General features: G+C 43.1%; 1 protein-coding gene across 1 annotated transcript in view; it reads right to left on the bottom strand.

Moving 5' to 3' along the window:
- ttll4 (tubulin tyrosine ligase-like family, member 4) overlaps window positions 1-18,892 on the bottom strand; it is a 55,401-nt gene that overhangs the window by 27,046 nt on the left and 9,463 nt on the right. The window contains exons 4-7 of the mRNA XM_054786602.1: window positions 14,637-15,066; window positions 14,459-14,579; window positions 10,463-10,539; window positions 10,331-10,385 (exon numbers count right to left, since the gene is read on the bottom strand). Coding sequence (XP_054642577.1) covers window positions 10,331-10,385; window positions 10,463-10,539; window positions 14,459-14,579; window positions 14,637-15,066 — 683 coding nt within the window. The remainder of the gene's footprint in view (window positions 1-10,330; window positions 10,386-10,462; window positions 10,540-14,458; window positions 14,580-14,636; window positions 15,067-18,892) is intronic.

Here is an 18,892-nt window from a genome sequence, read left to right as displayed (position 1 = left end):
ACTTCTCCCAGCCGGAAAAATGGATGACACAGGGGCCTAGTCTCCCGTTTTTTTTCTCCGATACGCTTGGAGTGACACACGTTTCCCTTATTCGTATTCTCCCAAACATGCGCAAGTTCCAAAGGAAGGAGCGTTTATGTGATTCGTTGACAAAGGAGGCGCACGTTGCAGTGAGCGGGGCTGCCTAAAAAATATGGAACCTGGAGTTTTCCCAAACACTTGTGAATGTTACTGAAATGCACGAAAACTAGGGATGCTCCCGATACCGATCATCCATGAGTGAAACCGCCCGATACCAATACATACACGAAGTGTAAATGTTTAAATGTACGACTGGCTATACCGGGAGTCACCAAGGTTGTTTCTTGTGAGAGCTACTTTCACACAATGAAAATGTCCAAGAGCTAATAATTTGTGCAACATTTATTTTCACAGCTTATTTCAAGCCAAACAAAGCCAAGACGCTTGTTTTGCCAGAAAATGAACAAAATGCTGGTATCCACATCTCACATTTCATAATGCATTTCTTTCTGGTCTTCTCACATTATTAATTGGAAAGCAGGTTTGCGGCCGCCTCATGGTGACTCCTGGGCTACATGATATGAAAGGGGAACCATCAAATCTAGAAAAAACACATTTGGCTTACTTTTTCAAACCACTGGTGAAACCTAAGAGGATCAGGCGCCTTCTTTAAGGAGACTTTGGATGCGAGAAAAAGTGTGATGGTGCTCCAGCTGGACCCCCACACACACGGGTGAGAGTCCAGCATTTGGGCTACATTCGTCGCTGCCCGACCGATGATCACACCGCGCGAGCCTCAAACTCACGACACCCTGCCAAGTGCCTGCCCCCCAAAAAAGCTTATTAAGGCGCCACCTCGGTAATACATTTTTTGTGGCATGTTTTGCAGAGTGCAAAACTTATATTACTCTCACAACGACAGGACGTCCCGCACAGAATGTTGCCCATCATCCACAATCCTTATGTGAGACATGACCGCACGTCTCTGTCTTTTCCGTGCAATTAAAAGAGAGAATAACAGCTCACATGTGGACGCTAACAATGCACGTAACAGGACACACCTATTTTGATCCCTAAAAATCCCTCCAAAAAACACCAACAATATTTACATAAGCGACCCGTATATAAACCAGGCTACAGCAACACTGTTATCGCAGCAGCTATCACAAAGAATTACTTTTTCTGGCATAGTGACGTGATGTGCTGTTCAAAACAATGCAAGTAGGAAACAAGAACAAGCACATGAACAAGTAAGAATAGACAATCATGTGATGTGTTGAGTATTAGCACACATTCCGTGTTTTGTTTCTACACGGCCAGATGGAGCGAGTTGCGATATCATGTGCTATGTGCTACTATGCGTCTGTGTAAGCTCTCACTTGTACAGGAGTTGTCCATCGAGGGAAAGGCTTTTTGAGACGTCATCTGTACTTCTGTGAAGAAGGTGTCGGACGTTTCACTCCTCATCCGAAGAGCTTCGTCAGCCAACTAACAAGTGCTGGTAGCCTAGGCCATAAATACAGTAAGAGTGGGCGGAATTTGTGTGCCTCCTATTGGTTCTTTACACTAAGCCTGGGCGGAGAAGTGGTATAATCCTCCCCTGCTATTAATACCTCCGATAAAAGGGAAGTGTCGCTCCCTGAGTTGGGTATGAACGACTCTGATACTGGCTCGTGAGCATCTATTGTTCTGGCTCGGCCCTGGCTTCACCTCATTTGCAAGACTAAGAGCTGTGGGTTTTGGTCTCAGTAACCTGCTGAACACAGGGTCCAAATTAAACCTCAAACCACCATTGCGATTCAATGATGGGTTCTGTTGTTTGACAAAAATAGCTTCCTTTACTCCTCTTTCAAACCATCTGTTTTCTTTGGCCAAAATCTTTACATCGCTGTCCTGAAAAGAGTGATTGGTTGCTTTAAGGTGTAGATGTACTGCTGATTGAGGACCACTAGAATTGTCCCTGCGATGTTGATAAAGCCTTTTTTGGAACATTTGCTTAGTTTCCCCAATGTAGTGCTCTTTGCATTCCTCATCTTTACAGTGGATGGAATAGACCACATTGCTCTGTTTTTGGTTTGGAGCCTTGTCTTTAGGATGCACTCATTTTTGTCTCTGGGTATTTACTGGTTTGAAATAGGTAGGAATGTTGTGTTGCCATAAGATCCTCTGGAGTTTTTCGGAGACCCCCGCTACATAAGGGACTACCACTCCTCTCCTTTTTGCTTCTGTGGGCTTTTGGGTTTCTTTCCCTATTCTCTTCTTTTGACATTTGTTAAAAGCCCACCGCGGGTACCCACAGGTTGAGAGCGCTATATGGACATGTTGTGTCTCCTTTTTCCTTCCCTCAGCACTAGTTGGTATTTGCTCTGCTCTATGTTGGAGGGTCCTAATAACCCCTAGTTTATGTTGTAGTGGATGGTTTGATTCAAAAAGCAGATATTGGTCAGTGTGTGTGGCCTTTCTAAAGACCTCTGTAAGTAGCTGTCTGTCCTCTCCTATAATTACCTTGCAGTCTAAGAAGGCTGCTATGTGCTCCTATATTACAATCAATATCATGGTGACTTACTCCATCTGGTCCGGCTGGTCTGGGGCATCTTTTCTACTTGATTCTGGGTAGGTGGAGAAAAAGGTCTACGGTTTGTTAGTGCTAGGGCTGGGCCATATGGACCAAAACTCTTTCAAAGTCTAGACAGTGGAATCATTACATCCAGACTGGCCTCCAGCCTCCTTTTATCTTGTAGTTAGGACTACGTGTTTATCACAAATCCTTCTCCCATCACACGTTCTGACAAACAGGGTGAGATCTAACCCCGTGCCATTGCGCCTCAAGGGAGGTGACGAGTTCGCCCGAAGAGATAGGGTGAGGAGCTCGGTCATCCGGGAGGAGTTCAGAGGAGAGCCGCTGCTCCTTCACATCAAGAGGAGCCAGTTGAGGTGGCTCTGGCATCTAGTCCGGATGCCTCCCTGGTGAGGTGTTCCGGGCATGAGGTGTTCCAGGGAAGAAGGCCCCGGGGCAGACGCGCTGGAGGGATTGTCTCTCACAGCTGTCCTGGGGACGCCTTGATTTCCTCCCAGTGGAGCTGGAGGAGGTGGCCGGGGACCGGGACGTCTTGGCTTCCCTACTGAGACTGCTGCCTCCGCGACACGGACCCGGATAAGCAAAGGATAATGGATGGATGGATGGAACAGAATGAACAAGGTGAGTGCACATAACACCGACGAGCAGATATGTCGCATTTGTTGGAAAGCAGTGACGATGAATAAAGGGAATACAAACAACTTGCATGCGCACCTCAAACGCCATCCTGTCCAGTTTTCCCAACTAGGAAAAAAAAACAACTGCCGCTCGAAGTGCACCAGAGCCTTCATCCCGATAATCAACACTTGCTGGGACGTTGGGTTGGTGTATTGACAAACTCCATCTATCCACTGGATGAACTTTTACTCTATTTTGAGGCAATTATTTACTGACAGTTGTTTCATCCTTATCGCACGTAGCTTGATGAGTTCCAGCCGGGTTGTCCACGCTATCGCAAGGCTGGCTTCTTTTGAAGAAAAAAGGGAAAAGTTCCTCACTCCTGTGTCTTCCCACACGGATATACAGGAAATGCCTGTTTGTGTCTTTGTTCCTTGCACTTCTCGACAGACAGCGCCTTTGGAGAGACTGCCCTCTGTCAGTGGTGACTCGAAGCTTCGATAATAAATCAGAAAACCTGGTTTTGTGGTCAATATTCAGTGATTACAAAAAATTGCCAAAACTTCAGCAAAGCAAATATAAAGAAAACGGCGGAAAATGTTGTTTTCTATTTGTTAAGCCTTTCTGTTAACTCATTCGCTCCCAAAGACGTATTTATATTTATACGTAATTATACGTCTTTGACTTTTTTTGTGCGAGAGTCAAAAAGAGGTGATGACGCAACTGCAGACAAAAAAAAAAAAAATCACTGCCATAGCAGTTTTAAGCCATAAAAACAGCCACAAGTGGCAGACGTGCATGTGATAAGAGCCCGGCATGGATCTTTTACATGTATTTACACTCAACAGCAAGGATGATGTGGAAGAGGAAGAATCTGGAGGAGTGCAGCACGCAGAGGGTTACGCCATTGTAGGAAAACTAACGCATGCACGCGCGTGCACACACACAGTTTACCGTATTTTCACGACTATAAGGCGCACTTAAAAGTCTTAAATTTTGTCCAAAATGGGCGGGGCGCCTTATAATGCGAAGCGCCTTATGTGTGCCCCGAGTTCCAAAATTTTGGACAGGCAGGTGTTCACGTGGGACTTTCATGAGCGCTCCTCTTGATTGACTGGCAGCATTGCCTGCCGGAATGCTGCTTATATAGAGCAAAGGCGGACGTGATTGAGGACAGCAAAGAAAATGCGGACGTAATAGAGGACAAGAGGACAGGAGGGGGAAGGGTGGGGCGTGAAAGAGGACGCTAAAGACACGCCCCCAGTAGGTAGTATATAGTGCCCGTATGTGCACTGTGCAAAACAACATTGGTTTGGCGAAGAACAAACGAAAATGGCACCTGCAAAGAGACATGCTTATGAAGCACAATTTAAACTGAAAGCTATCAGTTACGCCGAGGAACACGGAAATAGAGCAGCTGCGAGAGAATTCAAGGTGAACGAATCCATGGTTCGCAAATGGAGGAAGCAGGAAAATGAGCTTCGCCAAGTGAAGAAGATGACGCTAAGTTTCCGCGGAAACAAGGCGAGGTGGCCGGAGTTGGAAGACCAGCTGGAGCAATGGATCCACGTTCAAAGAGTAGCTGGGAGAAGCGTGTCTACAGTCACCATTCGACTGAGGGCAGCAAAGCTTGCGTAAGAAATGAAAATAGAGCATTTTCAAGGAGGTCCGTCTTGGTGCTTTCGTTTCATGAAACGGCGCCATCTATCCATCCGGACAAGGTCTACCGTGGCACAGCAACTGCCGGTGGATTATAAGGAAAAGGTGGCCAACTTCCGCTCCTTTTGCTGTAAAAAGATCGCCAACAAAAAAATCCAGCCCAACCACATCACCAATATGGACGAGGTGCCGCTCACGTTTAACATCCCGGTGAACCACACTGTTGAGAGGAAGGGAACCAGCACGGTAGCTATACGCACAACGGGGCACGAGAAGTCGGCGTTCACGGTTGTGCTTGGTTGCCATGGTGATGGTCAGAAACTTCCACCAATGGTTATTTTTAAAAGGAAGACGCTGCCGAAGGAAAAGTTTCCAGCGGGAGTTGTCTTGAAGGCTAATCAGAAGGGCTGGATGGACGAGGAGAAAATGAAAGAGTGGCTGAGTGACGTGTACATAAAGAGACCGGGTGTTTTTTTCCATACGTCACCGTCCTTATTGATTTGTGACTCCATGCGCGCCCACCTAACAGCCGCTGTGAAAAGGCAAGAGCACCATATGAACGCTGAGCTTGCCATCATTCCGGGAGGCTTGACAAAGGAGCTGCAACCGCTGGACATCGGCGTCAACAGGGCTTTTAAAGTCAAGTTGCGAGCGGCGTGGGAGCGTTGGATGACAGAAGGCGAGCATAGCTTCACAAAGACTGGGAGACAGCGCCGTGCGAGTTACGCCACAATTTGTGAATGGATTGTGGATGCTTGGGCTAACGTGTCTGCTTGCACTGTCGTTCGAGCTTTCGTGAAAGCTGGCATTCTTTCAGAGGAGCCGCACGGGAACGAGACAGACTCTGATAATGACGAGAGGGAGCCTGGTGTGTTCGATGAAGAACTTGCTCAGTTGTTCATTTCGGACACAGAAGATGAGGACTTTGATGGCTTTGTCGATGACGCTTGATAAAATGTGAGCACTGTTACATAATATATTTTCAATAAAGTACCATCGCACTCAGTTTTGCTCCTGCTGCCTTTTTTCTAAACATACAATAGCATGCATGCTAGCGTATTGTAGCATCGCTGGGAGCACTTCCTGTTCCCCAGCGTGCTTTGCGGTAGTGTTTTGGTGCGTCGCTGGGAGCACTTCCTGTTCCCCAGCGTGCTTTGCGGTAGTGTTTTGGTGCATCGCTGGGAGCACTTCCTGTTCCCCAGCGTGCTTTGCGGTAGTGTTTTGGTGCGTCGCTGGGAGCACTTCCTGTTCCCCAGCGTGCTTTGCAGTAGTGTTTTGGTGCAAATGCTCTTAAAGTTACATATTTAGACTACATGTACCAAATAGTTGTTAGTTATTGTTCTGCAAAAATAAAGGTAATGTCTTGACTGTGTTTGCGTTGCTGTGTGATGTTTTTTAGCTGTGCACCATGACTTAGACTGTTGTGTTGAGTGATGACCATCCTGATTTCAAGTTGGTTAGTCAAGTCTGTATGTGTTAACGTGCATACCTGCGCCCAATAGTACGGTGCGCTTTGTGTATGTGTAAAACCTAAAAATAGCACCTCCAACTCAGACTGCGCCTTTTAGTACGGTGCGCTTTGTGGTCGTGAAAATACGGTAGTTCCATATGTGAAAATTATAAATAGTTCATCGTTTTATGTTCGTCAGTTGTTATTTTGATGTAAAACAACCCCTTTTGTGTTGTTTATGTTGGTGTTGTGTCAAAGTGAAAGTTACGGTATGCTTGAAATGTATCTTTTCACAAAAAGCTGCATTTCTCACTTATGTAGTTGGGAACTGATATTTTCCTGAAACTGACCTATGTTCTACTGCTGATTACTAAGGATTGGAAAAAGGTAGTAACCAACTTTTTATTTCTGAGGAAAGACAGGAGTCTGATCTTTCTTTTGATAGGTTCCATGTTTATACAGCCGTAGAACACAATATTATGTGTGCCTTGAAAGATCAGCCAAAATGGTCTAAAATGGCCGCTACTGGAGGGGATGTGTTTTGAAAAATGGCTGGGAGTGAATGAGTCGAGGAATAATACCCAACAGAGACTTGACAGTGCATTTTATTTATTATGAGAGTGCTTTTTTCCCCTCAGAGACAGCGTCTATTTTTTATTGATTTTATGATTTTTTGCTAAAAGAGTCAGAGAGTTCATTTTATTTTATTTTATTTTTTTTTAAATGTGTGATGTTCATCTTTTTTAATTTATTCCAACTGTAATGTTAAAAAAAACCTTGAGAAAGTTTATTGCTTTTGATGCAGTGTGCTCGCATTATTACGCAATATATTATTACATTCAAGAACAAAATGGTCTCAAAATAATGTTGACAATAATATCATGTATTGTCAATAATTTGTAGCACCCTTATCATCTAGCAAAACTGACAGGCCTACTACCATCATTTTGCCTGACTCCACTGTCTCTCTGGTGGCAGCTAGCTAGCTTGAGTTATCCGCGTAGTCTTTGGTCTAGACTCCAAATGTGACTTTTTTTGTTGTTTTTTTTATTTTTTACTACAGTGACATTTTGTCACTGTGTCAAACAAGCTCGTTTTTGTCCCACAGAGAGGCTAGGATGACTGTCATGTTCATGGGGTATGTGCTAACTTCTTTTTATAAAGTGTCACTTAACAACCTTGCCCTCTTGTCGCCATGATAATAATGATGTCTTGTCCGAGTTGTTCAACATGACCACGTATCACGGTTCAGCTCAGACATGAGGCCTGTATCTAATGACAAATGACCTCAGAATAGCATAAAGACAATGAGCACACTGTGTTGAGAGGTGCTTTGTAAATAAAGTAGCAGTCACATAAAACAAATAGCTCACCTCTACTTTCTTTTTGTCAAAGTACCTTTATGCTTTATGCTGGAAGTTGGACACACCTGCAAAATCATAAACCAGCAAACTCCATTTATGCGATTTATATTTAGCAGGACAGATTTATATCAGAAAGATATTTAAATTGTAACTACAAAATATAAATAAAAATATAAATATATTATTGAACAATTAACTTCCTATGTATTAGTATTAGTCTAAAACAGGCATCAAATTAAATTCAGGTTTGTGTTAAATAGTACATTTGTTTCACACAATTAAAGGCAAAAAAATAACAGTCAGGTTGGTCGGCCTGATACCAAAGTGTCCCTAAAGAAGTTGGCAACCCTACCAGGTAATTTGCCCATTTTACTTTATTATTATTGAATGATATATGATTGACTGTACTATTATTCGACCCTGTTCTTTGAGGAATTCTGTGGGGTGCACTCTGGGAGTATGGGGTACCAGACCATCTAATTCAGGCGGTTCGTTCCCTGTACGACCGGTGTCAAGACCTTTGTCACCGATTCTGTTCATTACTTTTATGGACAGAATTTCTAGGCGCAGCCAGGGCGTTGAGGGGTTCCGGCTTGGTGGCTGCAGGATTGGGTCTCTGCTTTTTGCAGATGATGTGGTCCTGCTGGCTTCATCAAGCCACGACCTTCAACTCTCACTGGATCGGTTCGCAGCTAAGTGTGAAGCGGCCGGTAAGAGAATCGGCACCTCCACGTCCGAGTCCCTGGTTCTCGCCCCGAAAAGGGTGGAGTGCCATCTCCGGGTCAGGGATAAGATCCTGCCCAAGTGCAGGGGTCTTGGGCCCACGAGTGTGGGAAGGATGGAACGTGAGATTGACAGGCGGATTGGTGCGGCGTCTGCAGTGATGCGAACTCTGCATCGGCCTGTTGTGGTGAAGAGGGAGCTGAGCCGAAAGGCAAAGCTCTCAATTTACCGGTCCATCTACATTCCTACCTTCACCTGCGGTCATGAGCTTTGGGTAGTGACCAAAAGGACGAGATAGCGGGTACAAGCAGGCGAAAGGGTGGCTGGGCTCTCCCATAGAGACAAGGGGAGAAGCACTGTCATCCGGGAGAAACTGAGTAGAACCGCTGCTCCTCCGCATTGAGAGGAGCCAGATGAGGCTTGGGCATCTGGTCAGGATGCCTCCTGAGAAGGTGTTCAGGGCACGCCCAACCAGTAAAAGGCCACAGAGAAGACTGAGGACACATTGGAGAGACTATGTCTCTCAACTGGCCTGGGAATGCCTTGGGATCTGCTGGGAGGAGCTGGACAAAGTCGCCAGGGAGAGGGAAGTCTGGGCTTCCCTGCTTAGGCTGCTGGCCCCACGACCCAACCTCAGATAAGCGGCAGAATACTTCTGCTCCACACTTCAGGCCAGTACGTAGTTGACAATATCGTGCAAAAGAGCGACCAGTTTTCCAACCCACATCAACTCCTCAAGAGGAAGAAAGGAGTCAAATACCAAAGCAGAGGGAAAGGAGGCGGGTATTGGAATTCTAATGTACTTGTATATGATGCCACCAATGAGGCCTTCCAGAAGCTAGGGACGAAAACAGGGTGGACAGAGAAGACAGTTGTCATTTATTGTTTGAGTATTTATCAGTAATAAAGTGAAAATGAGAGGAAATGTAAATATTTACTTTATGCTTCTACATTTTCTGCTTGTGCTCCTAAAATATTGTTAGAGAAATGTATATACGTGTATATAAGTTATCACCATTTTTGTAGAAATACTATTGCTTGTTGTATTACTGTACCCTTGTGCACAGAAAGGAGCAAGCAGGCCCCGTGAGAAGAACAAAAGACCAGTCTTGTGTGACTCAGAGACATGAAGGAGTTTTGAGTTGCTCAAAACCAAGCTACACTTCTGCTCCTGGTCTTATCCTGTGATGTTAGAAAAGTGATTTAAACACATGCATGATAACAACACACACACACACACACACACATAGCCAAACAAAGACACACAGTCCAGCTGTAGTAGGCCCCTTCCTTGAGAAGCTGAATTCTCCTGTAACTAGGGAACGCCCAATAGAAAATAAAGAGAGAGTTTTTCGGAGAGCGTATTTAGAGCGGTTTGGGAAGAGTAACGCTACGTTTTGGAGCAGTCGCCACTGCTGCTGTGTTTTTGTTTTTGACGCTAGGTGTAGCCTTCCTTTTCACTAGGAAGGAAGCTCCCAAAATACTGCAAGTACAAGTATTACATGTTATTATGAAAGTACCTGTTACTACATGCTCACAGCATGGATAGAAAACCAGAAAACCTTGTTGGAGCTTTTTGGAGGCGAGTATAATTTTTGTCTTAAGTCTTATTTTCTCTTATTATGTCTACAATATTGGGTAATTGGGGAATATTGGGGAGTGTAAATGTGACTATAGGGGTGTTATTTCATGTTTAGAGGGCTCTATTAATGTTAAAAAGCGTATTTTGAAGGTGGTAAAAAGGTTTTTTTATGCTGTAATTACCAAAATACTCCATTTACAAATAAGGAACCCGACTTGGTGAGCCTGGAATCAATTAACCTCCATAAACAAGGGATTACTGTAGTACTGATAAATATTTCTAAAGAGCAGAGTTATTTTTTGTGTGTGTGCTTATTAATAAGAGACTGTCCTCACCCAGAGATGCGCACGGTGGGGAAGGTGCTGTTGATCGAGGATGACTCGGAACAATCTGAAAAGAATCAAACACAAAATGAGTCAGGAGCCAGCCAGCACCTGGCTTGCGTGTTTGTCCGTGGAAGTCTTTACCATCATCGCTGCAGACGTTCTCCTGCTCGTCAGGCAGCTCCTCCTCGCCACCGTCCACTTGCATGACACACTCGGGGCTGGAATCAGACGCACCAATAACAGTAAGACTCTTACCACTCCAAAGTAGGGTTGGGTATCGTTCACATGTTTCATACTGGTGCCAAATCGATACTTCGGCCACAGTGCCTGGTACTTAAAAAAATGGCAAACGTACAAATTTTGTCGAAAAACAATGCCTTTTTATTTTGTATGGAATTTTCTGACATGCAAGTTGAAGAGAATAGTCATTTAAATTCACATAAGTACAAGGAAATAAATACAATATTCATAGATACAATGTATAATATCAGTCTATATCCTAAAATCACCAGACCAAGTAGAGGCTAAAAACACCTTTCAAACATTGAGTATAGCGTCAGCTAACAACAAAATTAGAAAAGATACGGAATCAGAGGATTAAGTTTGAATTGGGTTAAAAGCTACCTAGCTAACAGGCAGCAATATGTAAAGATAGGAGAATACACGTCTGCAAGTTTAAGTATTGCATGTGGAGTACCCCAGGGGTCAATATTGGGACCAAAACTGTTCAACTTATACTTGTATATCAATGACATCTGTAAAGTGATGAAAGACTTAAAGTTGTTATGACCGTATTTTCATGTCCATAAGGCACGCTTAAAAGTCTTAAATTTTGTCCAAAATGGACGGGGCGCCTTATAATGCGGCGCGCCTTATGTGTGTAGCGAGTTCCAAAATCTGTAAGTGTTGCTGTGTGACTTTTATGAGCACTCCGCTTGACTGACTGGGAGCGTCGCCTGCCGACACACTGCTTATATACAGGAAAGGTGGACATGACTGAGGACAGCATGCCGACGTGAAAGAGGACGCTAAAGGCACGCCCCCAGTAGATATATGGAAATATTTTATGAAATGGTGCCATCTATCCATCCTGGCAAGGACTACGGTGGCGCAGCAATATCCAGCGGATTACAAGGAAAGCTGGCCATCTTCCACTCCAATGCAGTAAAAACATTGCAGACAAACACATCCAGCCTAACTACATCACCAACATGGACGACGTGCCGCTCACTTTCCACATCCCAGTGAAGCACACTGTAGAGAAGGGGACCAGCACGGTAGCGATACACAACGGGGCACGAGAAGTCGGCTTTTACTGTTGTGCTTGGTTGCCATGGTAACAGACAGAAACTGACACCTGTGGTGATTTTTAAGAGGAAGACGCTGCCTAATGAAAAGTTTCCAGCCGGAACGATCAAAGGGGCTGGAAGGACGAGGAGAATATGGCTGAGTGGCTGAGTGACATGTACGGAAAGAGACCGGATGTTTTTTTCACACGCGTCACCGTCCTTGTGTATCTGACTCCATGCGCGCCCATCTCACAGCCGCTGTGAAAAACCAAGTGCAGCAAATGAACTCGTTGTATGTACTTTATTGATCCCACAGCGGGGAAATTTACTAAGATTACTAACTCAGAGCTTGCCATCATTCCAGGATGCTTGACGAAGGAACTATAACCGCTGGACATCGGTGTAAACATGGCGGTTAAAGTGAAGTTGCGAGCGGCGTGGGAGCGATGGATGACAGATGGCGAAAACAGCTTCACTCAGACTGGGAGGCAGCGCCGGTCAAGTTACGCCACAATTTGTGAATAGATTGTGGATGCTTGGGCTAACGTGTCTGATGCACTGTTGCCCGAGCATCATTTCTGAGGCGCCGCACGGCAACGAGACTGACTGTGACAATGACGAGAGGGAACCTGGCGTGTTTGATGGAGAACTTTCCCCGCTGTTCATTTGGGATTGATGGATTTGTGGATGAGGATTGATAAAAAAAATAATGTGAGTACATTGTTAAATACTTCCATAAAGTACAACCAAACTCAGTTTTGCTCCCGCAGGCTTTTTAGAAACATACAATAGCATGCATGCTAGCGTATTGTATCGTCGCTGGGAACACTTCCTGTTCCCCAGCGTGCTTTGCGGTACTGTTTTGGTGCAAATGCTCTTAAAGTTACATGTTTGAGCTACATAGTTGTTAGTTATTGTTCTGCAAAAATAGCGGGTCTTGTTTGTTTCTGAGTTGCTGTGTGATGTTTTTAGTTGTGCACCATGACTGACTGTTGTGTTCCTTCCTGATTTCAAGTGGGTTTGATAAGCTGAATGAGAGTTCTGCTCTTAATCTGTCTAAAGAAATTAAGCACTATCGCTTCCTCACTGACACGGTATGTTTTAGCATGCATGCATGCTACCTATATTTGACCATACCTGCGCCCAATAATACGATGCGCCTTGTGTATGTGTTAAATACAAAAATAGCACCTGTAACTGAGACTGCGCAATTTAATACGGTGCGCTTTATGGTTGTGAAATACAGTACTTGCAGATGATACTACTGCCGTTTGTTCCAGGGAAAGCACACAAGAGCTAATTAAAAATGTCACGGATGAAATGGCCATATTAAAAAGATGGTTTGATAAAAACAGACTACCCTTGAACTTAAGTAAAACCAAAATAATGCTATTTGGTAATAGCAGAAAGGACACATATGACTAAATACTAATAGATGGAGTGGACATAGAAAGGGAACGAAAATACATTTCTGGGGATCATAATACTTGTAGATGAAAAAATAAGCTGGAAATCTCACATCAAAAATATACAACATAAGGTGGTACTTCCAACATTGAATTAAAGCCCTGGATAAAAAGTGACATCAAAGACCGTCTGATCCTGAACAAGAAGACCTTCAAAGACAGTGGCACACAAGCATTTAAGCAGGTACAGAGGAAACAGAGTTCAGCAAAGGAGAAGTACAGAATAAAACTAGAAGTGAGGATGCAGAACAAAGACATGAAGGAGGTGTGACAGGGAATGAGGACCATGACGGGCTGTAGCTCAAAGAGAGGTGCCTACATTGAGGGGGATGTGAGGAAGCCAAACCAGTTTAACAATTTTTTTAAACAGGTTTGACCAGCCCAGGGGAGATACAATACTTGTGCAATTACAATACTTGTGCAATATCACCTCATGTGCAATGCCACTTTACACTTTTTCAGATACTTTTATACCTCTGTACTTTAATTATTTTCTTATCATCATCATTACACTGTATTTTACATATTTAAGGTCGGTATTTTATATATTTAGCAGAAGTTCATCATTGATACACAGCTGCAAACAAAATGTAAAAAAACAAGGATTGGGTTTTGTGGACCTGCATCTTCCATATGAGCACTCCAATACAAGCAATGCATTCCAAACTCCACTCCATCTGCTGCCAGATAGAGCCCATGCGATAACAGCAACAGCGTGTGCTAACATGCTAGCACAGTATGCAGCACAGTACTGATATTTGAAACTGACCTATGTTCTACTGCTGATTACTAAAGAATGCAAAAAGTTCGAAACAAACTTTTTTTCAGATGAAAGACGGGAGTCTAATCTTTCTTTTGTTAGGTTATATCTTTATATAGCCATCGAACACAATATTCTATGTGCCTTCAAAGATCAGTCAAAATCCTCTATAATGGCCGGCAGTGAAGTGAATTTTGAGAAATAGCTGGGATTGAATGAGTAAATAATAAAAGTTTCATTTAAAAACTGCATAGTGTTCAGTTGTGTTGTCATTAACAAATATTTACATTTGTTTGATGATCTGAAACATTTAAGTGTCACAAACATGCAAAAAAAAGGAACAAATCAGGAAGGGTTAGCAATTAAATGAAATGCAATGCAATGAAAATAAAGCTTATTCTTTTCTATTCTATTCTAATTTAGCACAGACAGGAGGCAGCGTTCGCTAGTTTGTTTTCCGGTCTGGTTACAACCACTGATGTCGGTCCCAGTGACATCTCCATACAGAGTTTCAGTACGCATCCTGCCACCAAAGCCAACAGGATTCCACATCAAGGGCCAACGAGGAGGTTGAACAAAGTCATTTCCACCAAATGACAGCAACAAGAACAACAAATCTTACCCTGCATCCTCAGACTGTCTCGATGAGGGACTGGAGGATGACCACGGCGAAGCGGCGCCTTGACGCTGCTTGGTGAGGTGGATGGCGGAGATCTTGGTGGTGACAGAGCCCATCAAGGCGCCTGTGGGACGGGAAAGTTATTGAAAACACGTCTTCATCTACGAGGGGTTGTGATTACCTGGCAGTCCCGTCTGCTCCTTGTTGAGTGCAGCATCAACACTGTGGACGTTTGGCACATGACTGTCGTGGGATGTGGTGGTGGTAGAACCAAGTCCCTCGCATACATTTCCAGTTCTGTCCGGCGTACTTTGTGGGTATTTGTTGCTCGCATCCAGAGGCTTACTGCTCATAAATGGCGGAGAAATGCCAACCACTTGCAGCGGATTGTCTGCAGCGGAAGATTTCATGTGGCAGTTTAGCGCTGGGCTGGCCTTTGTAGCAGCGTTTGCCACCTTATGGCTTTTGCTTGCATTTGTTTGCCCTCTCATGCCCACTTTAGCAGCATCGAGGCCAGGGGTGTCCTTTCTCGACGCTGGTCCCTGCTGTTCAAAAGGAGTAACGCGTATAGGAGGCACTAAAGGTGTGGTAGAACTTTGCGCAGCTTCAAGCTGGGGAGACAAAAAAAACAAACCCAAGTATGAGTGTATTGAAACAAATGGACAGTGGCGGAAGCCAAATATTTTTCACCAGGGTGGCCAAGTTGAGACTATTACTCACATGGGGTGGCAGTATGTTGATACCTGAATTGTCTAGATGGCCAGTGGGGTAGCTGGAGAGTGACCAGGGTGGCCACCCTGTAGCTCCGCCACTGAAAATGGAACACTCTCGAGCAAAAATGAGTTTGCTATTATTAAACATCCTTTTACTGTGTTTCATTACCGGAAACCTTGCATGGGCATTTTTGAAATATGCCAAGTTGGACACCTTTGTTTCCCATACATTCATTGCAGCCGACTCGGCTCCATAGTTCTCCCTCACTGTGCCCGGCCTGCTGTGTCACGGTGCGGGGAGCTCGCACGGGAAGTGCCGCTCTTATAATAGGGACAGCACAAACCCTACTAAAAATGTCGAAACGGCGGCGAAAAACATTGGAAACTCCTCTGTTACGAAGCATGATTGGAAGCTAGCGGGGTTCGCTTAGTTTAGCTTGTGCAGCTGTGTGGGTGCGTGACTCAGACTGGATGAGTAGACAGTATTTTCACCGTGTTGTGTATTACCACTTTAGCGTAAGGACCATTTCACAATGCCCACTGACGACGTGCAGGTTCTGAGTGGGGAAAAAAAGACAAGAGGCACGTTTATTCTTTGACCCGGTGCGTATCAACCGTCAACTGCCATTCCCAACGCACACAACACATTCCGGGCTTCAAAATAAGAGCGCATGTTGTCACACACTATGCTGGTAAAATATATGGAAAACATTAAAAAAATGAATTCTAAAAAATTAAAATGGAAAAAAAAAAAGAATTGGAGAAAAAATAAAACAGATTTCATAGGGCCCTAAGAGAATTTGTTACAAAAAATGTCATATATCCTAAATCACACCACAAATGGATCTATAACCACGTCAAATGATTAGTCCTACCCTAAAAGTATTTTGCGCGCTCATTTTTTCACATTTTCTCTTTTATTGGATGGTCTTTTACTGGATTAGGGACCTGACTCACAGAGGTTTGTTACAAAAGCCAAACAATATTGTTGGTCATGCTGTGGAAGAAAAAAGTACATTCAGCAGTACTTTGGTTGCATTATTTTTAATGCTTTGAAGAGCTATTTTCATAACCATATTCAATTCCACAAATTCATGTTTGTAACAAAAGTACCTGATCGGATTGGAAAGACTATTAAAAGCCAAAAAATGTGGATCGAGACATCCCTAATACATATACACACTCACACATATATATATAGACACATATACACAAAAGTGAGTACACCCCTCACATTTCTGCAAATATTTTATTATATCTTTTCATGGGACACCACTGGAGAAATGAAACTTTGCTACAATGTAAAGTAGTCAGTGTACAGCTTGTATAACAGTGTAAATTTACTGTCCCCTCAAAATAACTCAATACACAGAGCTTAATGTCTAAACTGCAGGCAACAAAAGTGAATACACCCCTAAGTGAAAATGTCCAAATTGGGCCCAATTAGCCATTTTCTTTCCCCAGTGTCATGTGACCCATTAGTGTTACAAGGTCTCAGGTGTGAATGGGGAGCAGGTGTGTTAAATTTGGTTTTATCACTCTCACACTGGTCACTGGAAGTTTAACATGGCACCTCATGGCAAAGAACTCTCTGAGGATCTGAAAAAAAGAATTGTTGCGCTACACCAAGATGGCTTAGGCTATAAGAAGATTGCCAACACTCTGAAACTGAGCAGCAGCACGGTGGCCAAGACCATACAGCGGTTTAACATCACAGGTTCCACTCAGAACAGGCCTCGCCATGGTCGACCAAAGAAGTTGAGTGCACGTGCCCAGCGTCATATCCAGAGGTTGTCTTTGGAAAATAGACGCCTGAGTGCTGCCAGCATTGCTGCAGAGGTTGAAGGGATGGGTGGTCAACCTGTCAGTGCTCAGACCATACGTCGCACTCTGCATCAAATTGGTCTGCATGGCTGTCATCCCAGAAAGAAGCCTCTTCTAAAGATGATGCATAAGAAAGCCCGCAAACTGTTTGCTGAAGATAAGCAGACTAAAGACATGGATTACTGGAACCATGTCCTGTGGTCTGATGAGACCAAGATAAACTTATTTGGTTCAGATGGTGTCAAGCGTGTGTGGCGGAAACCAGGTGAGGAGTACAAAGACGACTGTGTTTTACCTACAGTCAAACATGGTGGTGTGAGTGTCATGGTCTGGGGCTGCATGAGTGCTGCCGACACTGGGGAGCTACAGTTCATTGAGGGAACCATGAATGCCAACATGTACTGTCCTGAAGCAGAGCTTGATCCCCTCCCTTCGGAAACTGGGCCGCAGGGCAGTATTCCAACATGACAACGACCCCAAACACACCTCCAAGACAACCACTGCTTTGCTAAAGAAGTTAAGGGTGAATGTGATGGACTGGCCAAGCATGTCTCCGGACCTAAATCCTATTGAGCATCTGTGGGGCATCCTCAAACTGAAGGTGAAGGAGCACAAGGTCTCTAACATCCACCAGCTCCGTGATGTCGTCATGGAGGAGTGGAAGAGGATTCCAGTGGCAACCTGTGAGGCTCTGGTGAACTCCATGCCCAAGAGGGTTAAGGCAGTGCTGGAAAATAATGGTGGCCACACAAAATACTGACACTTTTGGCCCCGTTTGGACATTTTCACTTGGGGTGTATTCACTTTTGTTGCCTGCAGTTTAGACATTAAGGTCTGTGTATTGAGTTATTTTGAAGGGAACAGTAAATTTACACTGTTATACAAGCTGTACACTGACTACTTTACATTGTAGCAAAGTTTCATTTCTTCAGTGGTGTCCCATGAAAAGATATAATAAAATATTTGCAGAAATGTGAAGGGTGTACTCACTTTTGTGACATACTGTACATACATACATATATATATATATATATATATATATATATATATATGTATATATATATATACATATATACACATATACATATATATATATATATATATACATATATACTGTATATGTATGTGTATATATATATATACATATATATATATACATACACATACATATACAGTATATATATGTGTGTGTGTGTATATATATATATGTATGTGTGTGTATATACAGTATGTATATGTATATATGTATATATATGTATATGCATATATGTATATATATGTATATGTATATATGTATATATATGTATATACATATATATGTATATATATATGTATATACATATATATGTATATATATATGTATATACATATATATGTATATATGTATATACATATATATGTATATGTATGTGTATGTATATAAGTATATGTATGTGTATGTATGTATGTATGTATATATATGTATGTATATGTATGTATGTGTATATATGTATGTATATGTATGTGTATATATATATATATATATATATATATATATATATATATATATATATATATATATATATATATATATATATATATATATATATATATATATATATGTGTGTGTGTGTGTGTGTGTATATATATGTATATGTATGTGTGTGTGTATATATGTGTACACTAGGTCCCCAACTTACGAACAAAATAACACAATACACAGACCTTAATGTCTAAACTGCAGGCAACAAAAGTGAATACACCCCAAGTGAAAATGTCCAAATTGGGCCAAAAGTGTCAATATTTTGTGTGGCCACCATTATTTTCCAGCACTGCCTTAACCCTCTTGGGCATGGAGTTCACCAGAGCTTCACAGGTTGCCACTGGAATCCTCTTCCACTCCTCCATGACGACATCACGG

This window comes from Dunckerocampus dactyliophorus, chromosome 9 (genome assembly GCF_027744805.1).
Source record: "Dunckerocampus dactyliophorus isolate RoL2022-P2 chromosome 9, RoL_Ddac_1.1, whole genome shotgun sequence".
NCBI classification, from domain to species: domain Eukaryota; kingdom Metazoa; phylum Chordata; class Actinopteri; order Syngnathiformes; family Syngnathidae; genus Dunckerocampus; species Dunckerocampus dactyliophorus.
The sequence above is the reverse complement of the archived record's forward strand: the minus strand, read 5'-3'. Positions and strand labels throughout refer to the sequence as shown.